The 20,120-nt window shown below is 40.2% G+C and overlaps 1 protein-coding gene across 2 annotated transcripts in view; it reads right to left on the bottom strand.

Annotated features, from left to right (window-relative positions):
- The window catches only part of PREP (prolyl endopeptidase), a 133,324-nt gene that overhangs the window by 92,513 nt on the left and 20,691 nt on the right, over window positions 1–20,120 (bottom strand). For both annotated transcript variants that reach the window (XR_009690994.1, XM_061132020.1), the window contains exons 3-6: window positions 15,389–15,522; window positions 14,187–14,317; window positions 11,383–11,592; window positions 5,291–5,412 (exon numbers count right to left, since the gene is read on the bottom strand). Coding sequence is in view for 1 of the 2 variants with exons in the window: in XM_061132020.1 (XP_060988003.1) it covers window positions 5,291–5,412; window positions 11,383–11,592; window positions 14,187–14,317; window positions 15,389–15,522 (597 nt within the window). In the remaining variant the exon portion in view is untranslated. The remainder of the gene's footprint in view (window positions 1–5,290; window positions 5,413–11,382; window positions 11,593–14,186; window positions 14,318–15,388; window positions 15,523–20,120) is intronic.

Raw genomic sequence — 20,120 nt, 5'->3', positions numbered from 1 at the left:
GCACAAAACTATAATTCGAAAAGATACACACACCTCAGTGTTCACAGCAACATTATTTACAATAGCCAGGGCATGGAGGCAACTTAAATGTCTGATAGATCAACAGGTAAAAGAAGATGTGGTGTTTATATACAATGGACTATACTCAACCATAAAAAAGGAAGAAATAATGCCAATTGCAGCAACCTTGAAATTATCATGTGAAGTCAAAAGAGAAAGATAAATAACATATGATGTCATTTATACGTGGGATCTAAAACATGACACAAACGAACTTTTCTACAAAACAGAAATAGACTTACAGAACATAGACTTGTGCTTGTCAAGGAGGGTGGAGGAGGGGGAGGAAAAATAGATTGGAAGTTTGAGACTAGCATATGCAAACTATTAGATATACATATAACTAAATTACTTCACTGTATATGAGAAAGTAACACAGCAATACTTCAATAAAATAAATTTTTAAAAAACAGTTCATTCCTTTTTATTGATGACTAGTATCCCATTATATAGATGTACTGCAGTTTATTCACTCATGCACTTGTTAATGGATACTTGGGTGTGTCCAGTTTGGGGCTATCATGAACAAAGCCACTGACTACTCATCTCCAAGTCTTTGTTATGGGGAAAAAATATAATCAAGAAGAGGGAACAAATAGTACCTACTCCACCTGTTGGTCCCCCATGTGCTCCTGAAACCTAAGCTGGGGAGAGGGAGGCAGCACGTAAACTGGAGACCTGATATTTTGTTTTGAGCTGCAGTGAACCTTTAGTAGGGCTTTCCTAGAGGCTCAGCAGTAAAGAATCCACCTGCAATGCAGGAGCCTCAGGAAACATGGGTTCAATCCCTGGGCTGGGAAGATTCCCTGGAGGAGGGCATGGCAACTCACTCCAGTATTCTTCCTTGGAGAATCCCATGGACAGAGGAGCCTGGCGGGCTACAGTTCATAGGGTCTTAAAGTCATTCACAACTGAAGTGACTTAGCACACATGCACAGACCTTTAGTAGCAGTTCTAACACCGTAAAGTGTCCAGAAAGCTATGGGTTCTGTCCTGGGGAGAGATGCTGTCCTGGGAAACAGAGGGAAAACCAATGCTGCTTCATGATAGTAACTTAATGGGCAGCTCAAGGCAAGAAGGACCTGTCCACGCAGGAAGGCAGAGGAAGTCTCTGTGAAGGAAGGAGATGGGTCATGAGATGACATCTAGGATATAAAGAGAAGTCTTCAGACGACCTGGAATGCAGCAGCCGAGAGGGAGGAGGGTGGCTCAGCAAAGAAATTCAAACACCATGCACTCCGATGGCCACCTGCCCACATGCACCTCCAACCACACCCACAAAAAAGCCCAAGGCTCCAGGGGACTATGAGATGTTGTAACAAACTCTCCACCCATAGACTGAAAAAACGCCCTGAGAAAGCTTAGAAAACACACTTGGAGAGCTGATGTGACTTGCCCAAGGCCACATAGACAGGACTAAAATTAAAATCTCCTGACTTCTGCTCCAGTCTACTCCTGTCACTAGAGTGATGAATCCTCCAATGAGAGATGCTGTTAAGTGTATTCACAAAATACTAGATTAAAAATGACAATTCCCAGGGGCTCAGATGGTAAAGAATCTGCCTGTAATGCAGGAGACCAAGGTTCGATTTCTGGTTCCAGAAGATACCCTGGAGAAGGGAATGGCAACTCACTCCAGTATTCTTGGCTGAAGAATTCCATGGACAGAGGAGTCTGGCAGGCTATAGTCCATGGGGTCACAAAGAGTTGGACATGACTGAGTAACTAACACAAAAGGCACCACTGAAAAATAAAAGTAACAACCACAGCACGTGCACTTGGAGTGTGGTTATGATTGGGACGACTGCTTTCCTCTAAGGCACAGGTCACTAAATAAACACTGTTAGAAGACTTCCTGGTGGCCCTGTGGTTAAGACCCCATGCTTCCACTGCAGGGGGTACAGGTTCAATCCCTGCTCAGGATACTAAAAGATCCCATATGTCACAAAGTGCAGCCAAAAAAAATTAAAAAGTGGGGGGTGGGAGGGTGGTTGTTAGGAAACCGTCTGCTTCACTTGCAGTGAAGGCCCTGAGCAATCTCTGCACCAGGCAAGGTACTTCTGCTCCAGCCCGCCTATAGTGTACCTGTTTCTTGGACTGTCTTGGGATTTATCACACTTCACTGACAGGTACAAGAAACTCCCACATTGAGACTTTTTGCACAACCTAGATTTTTCTACCTGGAACTGACTCATCAATTCAGGGTAGACCTGAGGCTTCTGTAGGCTCAGAACTATATATAGCCTCTGCTTAAGGGACGAAGGTATTCTTTCATGTAGCCAGAAGGTCCTCTCAGCAGGAGAGGACTCACTCCGGCCAACCCACCTAACTCACTCCAGCCACTGAAAGGGTGACATCTAAGAAAATCCCTCAAGCAGCTGGAATATAGCTTAATGAAATCTACACGCGGTTTGTGTCTACTAAGCCTACCGGTTTGCTTACGATTTTCTCTGCACAATCTGCTCATCAGGGCGCTGATTCAGAATAAAGTTCCTCAGGACTCGCTGGACACATCCTATGAATTTCTGTTTTTCTATTTAACAACTTCATTTATTGCTTCTGTGCAATACAGATGCAGTTCTCCATTTACTACCATTCTTTAAATGGTCATTCCTGCTGTTTTCACATGACCTCTTACCTTTTGTCAAGGGAGGCAGGATGCATGTTGATTAAGAAGATACAGGCTGTGGGTCTAACATACCCAGCAGGCAATTCCAACCATAGACTTGCAAGCTAATCATACTCACAAGTATTTTATTTTGACTATGCAATGAAATGATCACTGCCCTCTAAAGGTTATGGTAAAGATTATACTAGATGAACTACACAGAGTGAATATCTACTGAGTGAATGGTAGAAGGATCACCCAAACTATTTAAATTTGCTTTACTTTTTAGTTGCCTAGCCACAGAATTGAATCTATATATGTTAAATGCAAATAAGATATATCTCGACTATATTTTTTAAAACTGGCTGCTAATAGCAGCATTATTCACAATTGTGCTCTGGAAACACCCCAAGTGTACTTACAGATGATTGAATAAACAAAGTGTAGTACATGTACACAATCAAATATTATTCAATTTTTAAAATGATGGAAACTCTGACACATGCTATAACATGGAAATAAACCTTGAAGATCTTATGCCACGTCTGTGCTCAGTTGAATCAGTCATGTCCGACACTTTGCGACCCCATGGACTATAGCCCGCCAGGCTCCTCTGTCCACGGGAATTCTACAGACAAGAATACTGGAGTGGGTTGCCATGCTCTCCTCCAGGAGATCTTCCCAACCCAAGGATTGAACCCAGGTCTCCATCACAAATGGATAAATTCTATATAATGACATTTACATGAGGTATCTCGAGCGGCCAAATACATAGAGACAGAAAGTAAAATGGTGGTTACCAGGGCCTGGGTGGAAGAGGGGATGAGAGTTATCACTTAATGTGTACAGAGCTTCAGTTTCATAAGATGAAAAAGTTCTAGAGACAGAGAGGGGTAACGGTTGTGCAATAATGTGAACATACTTAGTGCAATTGTACTCTATAAATGATTAAGCTGACAAATTTAGTTGATGATCAAACTGATAAATTTTATGTTAACTATATTTCACCATGATTTTTAAAAACAAAAACAAACAAACAAAAAAAACTAGCTGCTTCAATTAAATGCTAGTAAAGAGATGTGAGCAACAAGTTACAAGTGTATTCTACAGTGAAGATTGTTTTCTTTCAGACTAATATGTTAAGATCAGTATTCGGGAACTTACTTTTAGTTGTACTTCATTGTATCAATAAAATAATTTCACCTTTATTAAAATACGTCTGCTATAATGTTTCTCCATCAACATCTCTCCCCACAAAAGGTAAAAAGAAACACATGAACTAACATGACATTTTCTGGGGTAGTATATTTACCTTCCTAATTGTTTCACTCAAATGAAGACACAAATGTATATTATTTTATAAATAAACACCTACTATCTGCAGAATGCAGAAGTCTTAGGTATGAGGAGAAGCTGGACCAAGATGAAAACTTAGTATGATAATCTACAAAGAGTCAGAAAAACCATAGAAACAAGTATGTGAAGAAAATGACAACAGTAACTAGACAAGAAAAGCTTGTAGGATGGGAAGTGAGGTGCGGGAGACAAAGCATGAACAAAGGGCAAAATTTCAGGTAATAATATATAAGTCCTGTAAATTCACTGTAAGCACATTGTGTTAAAGTCTGGCAAACAAAATAAATAAAACAAAATAAATAAAAGGACAATGTGGAATAAAGTGAGTTAATGAATGAGGACTAAAATACCATGGGTTCCTAATCTATACCCCAGTGAATCAGACCTATGTTCAGAAGTTCACATCTAAAATACCCCTTTCATACCAAAGTTCTAACTATATCCCAGAGAAGACATAAGAGGCTCAATGGACTAAAAAGTTTCTAGTGAATTGCTCACTCCCACTAAGCATGGGATGACAGCCTCCTATATGAAAACATTCAGAATGCTTTTATATCTTAAAAAATACATATTTCATATATATATATATATATATATATATATATATATATATATATATATATAAAAGAAAAGAGCTAACAAAAGCCTACTTCTCACTCTAAGCATTTCTAAGTTTTTTTTAACAGCTGATTCTCAAGATGCAGAATAAAATCTGGGAGAGTAACTACAAAGATGTATCACTTCAACAGAGGCTCTTTCTTATCAAGACCAGGAAGGTATGAGCCATCTATGAGATGCATAAATATCCAAAAGACACATAATTGAATGCAAAAACAAGTAAACAAGAAGCATGAAGAGCACACTTGTATAAAAAAGAAAAGCAAACACACTCTTCGCCCTCACTCTCACTTGTGTAAAAAGAAACTTTTGGACGAAAACTCTCCTCACCTTTGAGATTGGGATCCAAGTTTGGGATCCAAGTTTTGAAATATTCATGTTCTACTTTGCGTTATTTTGTACTTTTACATTTTTACCATAAGCATGTATTACTTTTAGTACTAAGATTTTTATGTTGAGATTACCTTTAAAAGATTTATCACCTTTGCTATTAAGAGTACACTTTGAGGCCTAATATTTTTAACAAAAGAATATTCAACTTCAAATGGATGTCCACTATCCATAAAGATCACCATGTAAAGAGAATATTTATATACACAATCCATGACAGACGCTATTTGTGGGTAAAATTTCACGGTGGTACAATACCTCAGCTCCACCCATCCACTTAGGCTCATCAGGAAACTCAGCACACAAAATATCTTCTGACTGATCAGTCCCCAACACATGGTAGCAGAGCTTTTGGTGGAGATTGGTAGATGTTTCTGTGCCTGAAGGGGTTAAAAATGTACACTGAAATGCAGCTGACAATTTTAAGAAAATCTATTCCTCCCATACTAGACAATGCTAGAAGCATCTAAAAAGCTAAGTATCTGGTTACAGGATTACACAATATAAAGTTAATATACAAAAGTTAATCACTTTTCTATATACTAGCAATGAAAAAGTGGAATTTGAAGTTAAAAACACAATACCGTTTACATTAGCAGTTCCCAAAATGGAATGCTTAGGTATAAATCTAAGAAAATATGTACAAGATCTATAGATCAAAAATTACAAAACTGATGAAAGAAATCAAAGAATAAATAAATGGAAAGATATACTCAATATCTTATGGAAAACACTCAATATTGTCAAGCTGTCAATTCTTTTCAACTTGATCTACAGATTCAACGCAATCCCAATCAGAATCTCAGCAAGTTATTTTGTGGATATGGACAAACTGATCCTAAAGTTTTTGTGGAGAGGCAAAAGACCCAAAAGAGCCAACACAATATTCAAAGAGCACAAAGTTGGAGAACCTTCACTACCCAACTTCAAGACGTATTATGAGGAATCAAGACGGTGTGGTATTAGCAAAAGAACAAACAGGTCAAGAGAACAGAGTAGAGAGACCCACATAAAAAGAGTCAACGGATCTTTGACAAAGGAACAAAGCCAATACGATGAAGAAGAGACAGTGTCTTCAACAGATGGTGCTGTAAAACTGGGCATCTCCGCACAAAAAACGAATCAAGACAGGGACCTTACACACTTTGCAAAAATTAACACAAAATGGATCACAGGCTTTAAAATGTAAATGCAATCAAGAAACTCCTATAAGAGAGACTTCCCTGGTGGCCTAGTGGTTAAGACTCCATGCTTCCACTGCAGTGGGCATGGGGTTTGATCCCTGGTTGGTGGACTAAGATCCCATATGCTGTGTGGTCAAAAAAAAGAAAACACATGTAAATCCATGGCTGATTCATATCAATGTATGGCAAAAACCACTACAATATTGTAAAGTAATTAGCCTCCAACTAATATAAATAAATGAAAAAAAAAAAGAAAACAAAACTCCCCCAAAACTTCTAAAAGATAATGCAGAAGGAAACCTAGATGACCTTGGGTCTGGTGATGACTTTTTAGATACAACACCAAAGGCATGAAGGAAATACTGATAAGCCAGACTTCATTAAAATTACAACCTTCTGCTTCACAAAAGACACTGTCAAGAGAATGAAAAGACAAGCCACTGATTGGGAGAAAATATTTGCAAAAGACACACCTGATAAAGGACTGTTATCCAAATATACAAAGAATTTTAAAACTCAACAATAGGAAAACAAAGACCAAAATAAGAAAACAAATTTTAAAAAGGGCTAAAGACCTTAACAGACCTTAGCCTCCCAAAGAAGATATAGAGATGGAAAATAAGCATGAAAAGATGCTCTGCAGCACAGGTCAAGGAACTGCAAATTAAAACAATGAGACGCTACGATATACCTATTAGAACGGCCAAAACCCAGAAAACTCATACCACCAAATGCTGGCCAAGATGTGGAATAACAGGAATTCTCATTCATTGCTGGTGGAAATGTAATGGTACAGCCACTTCAGGACATAGTCTGGCAGTTTCTTACAAAACTAAACATAAAAGATGCAGAAACTATGCTTGCTGGTATTTACCCAAATGAGTTGAAAACTTAAATCAACACAAACATCTGGACACAGGGGTTAACAGCAACTTTATTCGTAAATGCCCAAACTTGGAAGTAACCAAGATGTTCTTCAGAGGTGAATGGATAAACAAACTACAGTCCATCTAGACAATGGAATGTTATTCAGTGCTAAAAAGAATTGAGCTGTCAAGCCATAAAAACATATGGGAAAAATTTAAATACACATTAGTAAGTGAAAGAAGTCAATCTGAAAGGCTATATACTATATGATTCCACGTATATGACACTCTGGAAAAGGCAAAGTTATAGCGATAGTAAAAATATCAGTGGTTGCCAGGGGCTGGCAGAGTAGGGAAGGATGCACAGGTGGAACACAGAGGATTATTAAGGCAGTGAAAATGCTGCAATGCTGGATTCATATCATACATTTGCCCAAACCAATGGAAGGTATGACCCCGAGAGTGAACTCTGATGTCAACTGTGGATTTGGGGTGATTATGATATGTCCATGTAGGCTCGTCTCTGGTAGCCTCTGGTGGGGATGTTGATAATGGGGGAGGCTATGCATGAATAAGGAACAGAGGGTATATGGGAAATCTTGGTACCTTCTACTCAATTCTGCTGTAAATCTAGGTCTGCTCTAAGAGATGAAGCCTACTCATAGCTACAGAGAAGAAACTGGTGGTTGCCAGAGGGGAGAGCGGTGGGAGGATGGGCAATATAGGTAAACAGGATTAAAGCTGCAAACTTCCCATTCCAAAATAAACGTCACAAGAATACAATGTACAGCAGAGAGAATTTAGTCAACAATTTGTAATAACTTTGTATGGTGAAAGATAGCAACAACTTATGATGGTTATTTGCAAAAGCCAACACACGAGACCCTACCCATGACAAGGTCATGAGGGAGAAAACCTGACAGGCAAGGCGGGTTTTCAGGGGTTTCGAAAAGGCCAGCTCACGAGATCCCACCCGTGACAAAGTCATGAGGAGAAAGCCTAGCAGGCAAGGCAATTTTCAGGGATTCTGAAAAGCTGCCCCCGGCGCTCACCTTAAAGATGATATCTGTCTTTCTGATACTTGCTTCAATAGACTACTCCCTAATTTCTGTGACACAGGCAGAAGGCCTTCCCCGATCTCTTCCCAAATAAGAATCAATTTAGAACTTCAATCAATAAGTTTCCCAGGTGGTGGTATTTTATGAGATTATCCAGGGTGAAAGGAGTGTTTTATTTTATTTATTTATTTATTTTTTTGAAAGGAGTGTTTTAATTTAAACTTCTTTGCTGGTAGTTTGTTAGCCAAATGCATTTATGTCCTTGGTATTAATATGCATGATTGCTTATAATATCCTAACCATAAAATAGCATAAAGAACCTGTTTATATAAAAGCCCTAATACATATAGAGCCTTTTTGAGGGGTGAAGGAGTCCTATTAGAAAACGTAAGAAAAATTATTCTAAAGGTGGTTATTGGGTTGACGTTTGCTTGCTGTGTTTTGCTTGCTGTGTTTTTGCTTTTAATGTGCTAAGGTTGTGTCATAGAAACCATTGTTAATATAGTTAAAGATCTAGAGAAATAGGAACTTAGCCCTAATGTGGTAACAATGAGATGGTTGTTAATTGTCAGCCAGGAGGGCTAGGCAGAAGCTGCATCACTGAAGCCGCAGAGTCTGTGTGGGATAAACTTCTTAGATAAACGCAACTGACAACTTCTGCAGAAGGATTAATTTTTGTGTTGACAAGGTTATACTTCTACTCTGTACTGTTGCCCTATGAGACTGCTACCTTTCAGTTAAGGTCACCATAGAAACAGAAAATAGGTTTACATTCACCTGATCTGCATAAAATGTTAATAGGCCCCAAGGCCAGAAGATAACGTACAAGACCCTCATAAACAAAGAAGTATGCAGGTGGTGGTATTTTATGAGATTATCCAGGGTGAAAGGAGTGTTTTAATTTAAACTTCTTTGCTGGTAGTTTGTTAGCCAAATGCATTTATGCCCTTGGTACTAATATGCATGATTGCTTATAATATCCTAACCATAAAATAGCATAAAGAACCTGATTATATAAAAGCCCTAATACATATAGAGCCTTTTTGAGGGGTGAAGGGGTCCTATTAGAAAACGTAAGAAAAATTATTCTAAAGGTGGTTATTTGGTTTCATAAAGAACAAGCTGATGTAATGTTAAACTATCTTCCCCTTAGAAATGTACTAACTTAGGGTATAAAAGCTATGGTAAAAAATAAGGCATAAAAAATAAAGCCAGACTCTGCCAGACTCTGCACCCCCGTCTGGTCACTCTCTCTCTCTCTCTCTGTCTTTCTCTCTCTCTCCCTCACAGACTTGGCCCTATCAAGGATGTTCTCACGTGTCTTTTCTCTCTCTCTCGCCAATGCCGTTCATCCTGAGGGTATCTCCTGGATCCTGCCGAGGCTGGACCCCGGCAGTTATTATTTTTATAATGCATGAAAATACTGAATAATAATAAAAAAAAAAGATTAAGTCTGTGTAAAAAAACAAGAGGGTTAAGTATCAGTTGATTATCACCCTGGAAATAATCACACATATTTGCTGATTTTGGAGGTTGATATAATGTTGAAGGAAAAAAGGAAAAGGATACCATCACATTAAAAAAAAAAAAGTTTTACAGTACTCGGTGATTCTCCATGGGCTTTCTAGGAACATTGGTAAGAAACACAGGACCAGAATTGCTTAGCCTCACTCATTAAGTCCTCTACCACACAACCTAAGAGGCTGTTGAGGTCTTTCAGACAAGAGGACAGCAAAATTACAGCTGGGAGATGTTGGTTTTCTTAAATCAACCATGGTTACTAATTATAACTATTCTTGCCAATGGAAGTTGAGGTTAAAAAATAATTTTCATGCTTTTTCTGAAGTTAACTTAATAACACTGTCCTCTAACAAGAAACAGCTAGTGATAAACTTTTTTGGTCTCCTCGGACTTGGAAACAACCAACATTTTCTAACTCAGCAGTACTCTTAAAACAGGCAGCTAATTCAGTACACAGAGCACAGAGAGCCAGCCTCCTTGAATAAAAGCCTACTCTTAGCTCCTCCTGTAGTTCATTGGTTGAACCAAGAAAAAGGTACTACAGTAATCTAATCAAAGGCAGCAAAAGCTAACTGTAGCTGAAAAAGATGAAAAGCATAATAGTCTCACTCCCAATTCAACTGAGGGGAAAAGAGAAAAGAAAGTGCATCCCCAACGATACAGCAATTCACGGCAAGGGGACAGCATGTGCAGGAGAAAGCACTGGACTAGCCTTGCTTCCTGCTACCTCCACGCACTGCAAAAGTAACTGAGACCCTGCACCCCAGCTCCAAATCTTCAGCAAAGAGGTGGTAAAACCCACCTGTAAGGACCAACCAAGACAACATGAAAATGCTTTACACCGCATGGAAATAAGGAATAGCATAAAGAAGATGATGCTGACAGCTTGTACCAGCAAGGTTCAAGCTATAGGAAGGTGAGAGGTGAAGGGAAAAAAGGGGACCAGTTGCACACAACAGGATCTCTGTGCAACTGAAGAGGAGACCATGTGTCCCGGAAGTTAACAAGGACAAAAGTGTCAAGACAAATGTGACCAACAGATGACGTGCAACTTCTGAGGAGAGGAAGAGATGTGATTACTGCAAAACTTTATCATCACTCATTAAACCTCATTAAATAAGTCAGTTTTATTAGAAAAAAAAATCCATTTTCTTCATGACCCTCTTGGGAGAGAGACTACATCTGTGAAGAACAGACACTGCAATAAAAATGGCTCCAATTTTTCACAGTTCCCTGTATTTGTTTTCCCACCCTTGAATGGCCCTGTGACTTGCTTCAGCCAAAAGAAAGCAGTGAAGTGATGTTCCAGGAGTAAGCCCAGGCAGCAAGGAGGTCGTGCCTTTTGGCTCTCTCTTGGAGACCTGTTGTGAACACAAGCCCAGGCTGGCCTGCTAGAGGGTGAGAGACCACATGCAGCTTCACGGAGGCCCGGACATGTTCAACTGACCAGCAGCTACTCACAGGTACACGACAGAATTCAGCTACACCCAGAACTGCCTGGCCAATTTGCAGACTCACGAGCAAAAATAAATGGTCATTATTGTGAACCACAAAGTTGTGGCAGGATGTGTCACACAACAACAGTAACGGACACAACGTCCTTCAAGGAAACATGGTTCTAGACCAAGCAACCTCTACGTAGGGTCTAGCTTCTTCTCTGAGTCATGTGGCGACACACTTCATTTCATGAAAAAGGTGCTTCATCTGAAGTCTCAACCTACCATCACTTTTCCCATCCTGCTGCGGGTATGCGTTGTAGAACATCCCCTTCCCGTCATGGGTCCAGGCCATACAACTGAACTTGACTCTTTCAAGCACATCTGGAAGCTCTTTGGCACCATCGACTTTCATGAACTTGATGGTCACCCAGTCGGAGCCGCTGGCACTCAGACCGTAGGCAAAATATTCACCATCCTCACTGAATGCATAGCCTAAGGGACACAGGAGAAATCGTCAGTGAACATGGGAACACAACTCCCAGCCTTGCCCACTGTCCACCACGCTGACAAGGGTTTCTCTGTCACACATGGAGGCAGAAAGCGGCAACAGGAGGAGCAGCCAACTGGTAATGAGAACTCTTGGGGCTCACCCAGGACTTGCAGGAATTTGTCTTATGACCTTGGGCAAATTCCCTAACCTTTCCAGGTCTCAGTCTCTTCATCTGCAAAATGACGTACTGAATTATATGGTCACTAGGATGCTTCCATTTAAAAATTTCTATAATTCAATAAGTAGCTCATTTAAAAGCAGAGCTCATCTGGGATTTCAGCATATTTCATTTATATTCAGAGGGAGGGGAAAGGGAGGAAGGAAACTGCTCTAGAGTAATGCCTGAATTTAACAGAACTAAACTGGAGCCATTATCTAATTTTTGGAATGGATTCCAAACTACTTGAAATCACTCCTTACTACCTCATTTTCTGAGAACTGCTAGCATGCAAGCATTAACATCCACATCAGCTGACAACCAAAAGCCCAGGTAAATGAAGCCTGAGGGTTTGCAATAAATACTCATGCGGTGTATATTCCAAAAGTGACAGTGAAAAATAAGGAAGGCAACACCACTGATGGACTAATGCACTACGTTCCACTCTCTGGGGCCATCACAGACAGAATGTCCTAACCACTGTGGAATGTTTCTTGACAAATATTTATATTTAGGTTGGCTTTTATGATCATAAAGAATGTGTAATATTTGGCACCAGGCACCAGAGATCTCCTCTTATGATGTCTGCCAACCTTCACTGGAGGCTGAAAATCATCCTAAGAAAGCAAACTATTTTCAGAGGTTTCCTACTATTTTGAGAGGAACTTCTATGAGTGAAAAATAAAGTTAAAGTTTCATAAAACCTACTTATTAATCACTTATAATTCCTATAAAGCATCCAGGTTCATATGTATATAAATACAGAAAAGGGTCAAGAAAGTGATGGAGTAAATTTTCATGTTTTAGTCTGCATAAGTTATATATAATTTAAAAAATTTCAGGGAAAATGCAAATAAAATTTTTGACTTTAAAATGTATATTAAAAAAAAAAAAAATCATACAGTATGAAAAGAATCTGAATGTCTGTTGTTGTGTTAGTCGCCCAGTCGTGTCCAAGTCTTTGCAACTCCATGAAATGTATTTGCCAGGCCCCCTCTGTCCATGGAATTCTCCAGGCAAGAATACTGGAGTGGGTTGCCATTTCCTTCTCCAATAGTATGGTCTTCAGAAAACTCAAAGACTGAGACCAAGTTCCATGTCTAATTTGCCATGTTATTCATCAGGGCCTGTACATGACAAACATTACAGAAAAAAACTTTTGGAATGTATTATTTAAGTGAAAAACAAGACCCTGTTATAATGAAGTCCTTCTGGGTGAGTTGCAAGATAGACTTTGGTTAAAATGAAGTGAGTTTCTATTTAGAGTGTATTACTGCACAGTATCAGTGTAATAAATTCTTTCACAACTCCAAGATCAAATTCAACGAACAATACTCACAATAAATTTGCTGGCCTCTTATTTCCAACACTGATTATGGTTACTCTCAGTACTAATTAGACTAAGGATCATTATTTACATATACAGCCTAGTGAGGGAGAGGAGGAGGAGGCACTAAATGACTGACTGACTTTATAAAGGGGTCTTTGCACACATCTGCTGAAACAGGGCTCTTTAATTCCATCTAATCGATTACAGGACTTCAGAGTTCCAACTGCTCCATTTTGTAGGGCTGAATCTACACTTGTGCTTTTTCAAAAATAGTATATGCTGAGCCAACTCGACTAAACATCTAGAATACTAGTCAGTGATGATTCTCAGAGTGTACAATTTTTAAACCATAGATACAGTGTATAGACAATATTCTTACCTTAAAGTTGGGTGTTTATGGCACAAAGCTGGGGTAATCTTATTGACTCTGGAGGTTATCTTGGGGGAAGTTACTTAGGAGACAGAGAGCAACTGAATACAGATCTTTGCATATAGCAAAACTTATTTGTTCAGTTTTTAAACTTGCATCCTCAGGGGACAAAGCATCAAGTTGTCTAATTTCTACAAGACTGTGTTTTATACTTTTAATCCTAAAATCATAACAATCAACTAAATTTTAAAACTCATCACTTTTTCTTGTCAAGGAAGCAGACTTCATATTCTTTCCTGTTTTACATGTACAGTTAAAACATTCTTTGTACACCTTAAATTTCTTATAGAAGAGAATTAATTTTTTTTCCAAATACAGATAGGTCTCAGGATGCTATAGGAAGTGATGATGATACTTCAAGATCCCAGAAGCCCTAGAAGCTAATTTAGGTCCAGTGTGAATTATTCTCTAGTTCTGCTTCATGCTGTTGGAAGGTGTGGCCACTCATGTGTTCTAAATATACTGTGCCGAAATCAGCTTTCCTGACACTGCATGTGCGTCTGTTCCACAATATGGTTCACCCTCTGTCTGGTCTCTCAGAGGTGGGACGACTGCACCCACATCAGAGCTGTCAGCGTGGGCCCCTGGACTCCCGCGGGCCTGGCCATGGAGCCCTCACCTCGGAGTGCCACTGTGCCATCATCGGAGAGTATGTTGGGGTCGAGGAACACTCTGGCTTCACCCTCTAAAGAATCCTGTACATATAACACTCGTTGGTTCTGCAAACCTGTATTGTAAAAATAGAAATACCTGGGGGACAGAGATGGTCTTTACTTAGTTGTGGAATAAAAACAAAAGGACAGACAACATACAAAGGTACAATTGCACACAGGCTGTGCCAGGGGACTCGAGTGGAAGGTCCCACCGGCTCCCTGTCCCTAGAATTTGTTACTTGAATTGCTTTAGGTATTAGAATAATTCACTGTGATTCTGCACATCAGCTAAATAAAGTCTGCTTTATATGCTACAATGAAAACTGATATTCAGTAAAGCAGTAACTTTTTCTTTTCAATGGAGCAGACAGCAGATTTGCTAAAATGTACCAGTTCCCTTCCTTAGTCATGCTCCTAGGGCAAGGGGTGGGCAAACCTTTTCTGTAATGAGCACGACTGCAAATTATTTAGGCTTTGGGCACCATACATACTCTATCCTGCAGTTGTGGTACAAAAGCAGCCATGAATAACACACAGGCAAATGACCGTGGCTGTGTGCCATTTAAACTTCATTTGCAGAATAGGAGGTGGGCGAGGCTTGGCATGCAGAGCATACTTTGCTGATCCCCGTGTCGGGGGAGTCTAATAATTTCTAAAGTAAATCTGTGGCAGTGGTTCCAAAAAGACTTAAAAGGCGAACAAGAGGCTATGTTTTAAGTGAGTGTCAGAGGGAAAGGAACAAGAGAGGTGAATTAATGGGTGCTCCCTCTTGGCCTACTGCCATTCTTGGGTGGAAGAAATGCATCTAATAAAGTCTTTTCATGTAGTATAAGCCAAAGAGGATTAATTTTAGAGGCAAATAAATCTCCACTGCTGTCTATGAATCATGCTATCTCACCAATTACTAACCACAAGACAACAATTACTTCCTATAGTCTAGTTTCATCCTAGGACACATCTCTGCCAAATTTCTTAGTCCTTCTTTTAAGAATGTGGACAACAGACCAGAAAAATACTATTTTCATAGTCAAGCATAGAAATGAATTGATTTTATAATGTTTATAAAGTTTATAAACTGGTAAGTTATTTGGAATTTGTACTGTAAAATTTAAGAAAGTATTAGATTAGAAAAGCAAAACGAAAATGAAATGAAAGCAAGTTCATATACCTTTTCCCTTTCTTGAAGTGGCAGCTATACTTGGGATAGTCATACAATTCAGTCATTCTCTCTTTGTATAAACCTCTAATAGGACACTGCTCAAGAAATGGCACGGTAATCTTGTTCTGGGCCTCCACGAAAGCCTGGAGAGAAAATTTAAATGAACAAAGCATGTCAGATATAAAATTTTCCACATGGAGTATTATCCATTAATATTACCAGCAAGATTTAGCAATTTCATTCCAGGGACTGTATCCTAAGGAGACAAAAACATTATGCTGAGGACTGACCCCATGCTGACAGCAGCATTATTTACAACAGTCACAGCATGAAAACGACCAAAGTGTCCACTGACATGAATGAATAAAGAAAATGTGGAATACATACAGACAAGTATAACTCAGTCATAAAAAAAGTAGGAAATTCTGCCATTTGTGATAACACGGATGGAACTTGAGGACATTAAGTCTAACGGAGAAAGATGAACACTGCATGATCTCACTCATGTGTGGGCTAATGTAAAACAAAACCAAAATCCACAAACTCACAGGAAAATCAGATTTGTTGTTACTAGAGGCAGGAAGGAGATAAGGCAAGTGAGAACTGAATGAAGGTGGTCAAAAGGCACAAACTTCCAGTTATAAGATTACTAAGTACTAGGCATGTAATGTACAACATGACTATAACTGACACTGCTTTAAGAGATATAAAAGTTGTTAAAAGAGAATAAAATCCTGAATTCTCAACCCAAGGAAAAAAATTTTTTTTCTTCTTTCTTTTGCTATCTGAATGAGTTGATGGATGTCAACTAAACTTGTCCTGGTGATCACTTCATGATACATGTAGATCAAATCATTATGCTGTACACCTTAAACTTACACAGTGCTGTACCTCAACTACATCTCAATAAAACCAGGAAAAAGATTAAAAAATATATATATCAGCAAAACTATACTTTCCCTCAATAAACAACAGTAATACTAACATGGCACTCTATACCAAGCAAGTATTAACTCATTTAGAACTCATATTCCAATGGAGAAGGTTCTTTTTCAGCCCAACTTTCTGGATGGGGAGACTGAGTCTTAGAGTGGTTCAAAAGGTGACGAACATCGTGCAGCTGGGAAGTGGCAGAGCCAGTTCTTGAATCTGCTCTCAATAAACACACTATACCACTGCTCAGATCACACGCTGTCAAGAAAGGGCACCCACCCCAGGCCAAGGCTCCCGGCTTCTCAGCAGCCACTGGTCCCCAAATATCAAATATAAAGAAACCAAGCTAGAGACACAAGCCAGAGATACCCAGGCACTACCTAACCAAGCCAGAGATACCCAGGTACTAGCTTATCCATTTTGTTTTTGACAATTTTTCCAAGACCTACTATGCTTGTCAACTCAAGAACTTTGCTAAATGTTGAAACTATACAATATTTAAAAAAAAAAAAAAATTGGAAAGTGGGTGGCACTGAGTAAGTTTATTGACAATAATGGTTTGTAAGAAAAGCCAGAGGTAGCCTCAGGAGGTCAGGAGACCCTGGCAGAAGAAGTGACAGTTTCTACAACAGATCAGTTGTATCCAAGCTTAACCTGTTTATAACTAAACAGTCAGAAAGTTTATAATACTACAATATTACTGTAACACTATAAAACCTGGGCTTCATAATAATTCACATCTCGCTATTAGAAATGAAGCGTGAATAAATGTATCAGCTCAATTGACAGTTGAATCAGATGTCTATGCAAAGGCAAACCGTTTTGATAGGAGAAAACTTCAGGAAATTGACAACTTACTGTATTTGGAGTGGCACACAAAAAATGCGTTATTGTCAGAGTCCATCCAGACCTAAGGGCCCACCCAGCTCAAAATGGTCTTTAAATGGGCTCTTCTACACAAAGCACTGGCCCCATGCTGGAGAACCATGATTCTGTGCTGAGAGAAAGCTGCTCTAAAACTCAAGGTTTATAACATGCTTGAAAACAAGCAGGAAAGAGTATGACGTATGAATATAATGATTAACAAGAGTTTTGCAAGAGGATCAATTCAAGAGAGAGAAAACTGTTATGGGTCACATTTCTCATTTCATTCAAACAGAAAATAAAACTGAGTCCCACAGAAATACAACTCCAACTGTCTATCATGAGGGATTGGCAAACCTCACCATGGCCTGCTTTCCTATGGTACTCGAGCTTAGAATAGGTTTTATATTTTTAACAGCTGGGTGCAGACAGGGGTGGAAAACCTAACAGCAACCTGGGTGACTCACATCATCTAAAGTATTTCCTATGTGGCCCTTTATAGGAAGTGTGCTGACTCCACTCTGTCTCATCACAAAGTGTCCACAAAGATACTTTTTGCTTTTTAGTTACAAAATCGATGCACAGCTGCCCAGCCACAAGGGGCGGCACTCTGGGGTGGGGTGTGGCGTGTCCTCTGGGGGTGTAGTGTGTGTGTAGTACTCTGGGGGGCTGGGGTGGTGGGTGAGTGTGTTAGTCACTCAGTCATGTCTGACTCTTTGCAACCCCATGGACTGTAGCCCACCAGGCTCCTCTGTCCATGGGATTCTCCAGGCAAGAATCCTGGAGTGGGTTGCCATTTCCTTCTCCAGGGGATCTTCCCGACCCAGGGATCAAACCCAGGTCTCCTGCATTGCAGGCGGATTCTTTACCATCTGAGCCACCAGGGAAGCAAAAGCATTACCTGATTTCATGGGTGAAGTAAACTGGCCCTTCTGACACGACCTTCCCTCCTGTCCCTGGCCTCAGTCCCCTGAACTCCCCTCCCAGCCTTTGTCTCTGCTGGGTCACCTGTCCGCAGTGTCCGTCCCCCCATCTCTGTGGGAGGTGGGAGCCTCAGCAGCTCAAGCCCCACTTACTGCGGGCTCCGTGTCACCCTGGGTGTGCTGCCTTACAGACACGGAAATGGAGGCAGGTGGCAGTAAGGCCACCTGAGCCGGGTCACTCAGTGAGTTAGCAACAGCACTGAAGCCAGAGTTACGTTCTTTCGGTCACTGTAACAGCGCGCGAGGCTGACTCCTGGCCTGCTACTCGTTCACCTTTTCAAAGGACTCCTCTTGCTCAGGGTGGAGGAGAGTCTCTGGAGGAGCCAAAGTGGAAACAGGGACGCTGGTTAGGAGGCTCAGGCAGTAGTCTGGTGAGACACGTCCGTGTAGAATGGCCGGTCTCAAAAAGGAGCAGGGATGGGACAGAGGGGAGGAGTGGGGACAGAGAAGACGGGTAAGCCCACGCTGACATCTCGGTCAGATGGCTGGCTACTAGAAGGGTCTCAGCAGAACATTCAAGCTACTGAGGGCTCCCACCCCGAGACCCAGCAGACTTAGGGTCCTAGAAGGACCCTTTCCACTGGGGGTCCTCTGAGGAAGAAGCCCTGCAGCCTTCGTTTCCCTAGTCCTTCTGATTTGTGTTTCTATGAGGCTGCACCTAGGCCTGACCCTGGCTCTAGGAGGACCACAGTGGATCCATGAGTCATAGATCCTTAGTTCATTTTCCCTGCAAAGGTGAACTGTGCTCACCCATGTGTACTCTATGCTGCTTGGCTTCTCTCGGTACAATCACAACTGCTGCCACAGAATCCATCTCACACCAAAGCAGATACACTGGCTTTTCTCATATAAAATGTCCAGAAAACCATCGGAACAGTCATAACAACGCTACTAAATAACCAGGCTCATTATATCCCATATGTCACCCATAAATGTTTAAAGAGCAATATTTAAAGACGACACCCTTCCAATACCTAGATGCAAACAATGTTCAAGTTCTTAACAGTCTAAGTTCTATCATAACGTGCATCTTTATAATATGAGCAGGTCCTTTTCATGAGGTGTGGATAAATCTTCTGTTAAGGGGTTTGTGAAATTTAGGGTCCCAAAGAATACCAATAATGACTTCTTGGTCATTTATGGATTTAACAGTCTGGCTTCTTGGTCTGAAAAGTAGAACACATTTGGGGGAAAGGAAGAAGAGGTATAAGGATAATGAAAAAAAAAACTTGAGCAATTACATGATGATAAAGAAGCAGGGTGAGGAGAATTAAATTCTTCTTGTCCCGCAGGAGTCTCAGTATCCAAACTCATACTCCAGGGTATTATTAAAATCACTGAAACTCAAAAGCCCATGAAATGACACCAGCAGCTGAGCTTTTTAAAGAGGATCACGAGTTTAGATTTTATAGCCGTGGATGAGTCTGAACACATTTTTCTAAGAATAGTTGCTCAAAGCTAAGAAATTCAATTCACATTTCATTTTGCCTTAACTATTAGAAACCTTCAAAGGGAAGTTTCAGTTATGTAAGACGACTAAATCCTAGAGATCCACTGTACAACAGTGTTAACGATATTATGCTATACACATTAAACGATGTTGAGAGAGCAGGACTCATGTCAAATGTTCTTACCATAGTTTAATAAAAAGTAAACACAGCTACCTGGCCAAATGTCACTCAGTTTGGGAGCTAGAGATGCCTTTACCTTTACTGTTTCCAGAATTTTTTTCAAGTTGTCCTCACATCAATCCACTAAATATCTCAAGTCCTTGCACAAGCACAAGTCTTACGTATATGAATAAAGAGGATGTATAAGTTACTTATTAAGTAGATAAAGCATATAATGAACATAGGGCTTCCGTGGTGGCTCAGCGGTAAAGAATCTACCTGCCAACACAGGAGACGTGGATTGAATTCCTGATCTAGGAAGATCCCCTGGAGAAGGAAATGGCAACCCAC

Source organism: Dama dama, chromosome 28 (assembly GCF_033118175.1).
Source record: "Dama dama isolate Ldn47 chromosome 28, ASM3311817v1, whole genome shotgun sequence".
NCBI classification, from domain to species: domain Eukaryota; kingdom Metazoa; phylum Chordata; class Mammalia; order Artiodactyla; family Cervidae; genus Dama; species Dama dama.
This window is presented reverse-complemented; position numbering and strand designations above follow the sequence as displayed.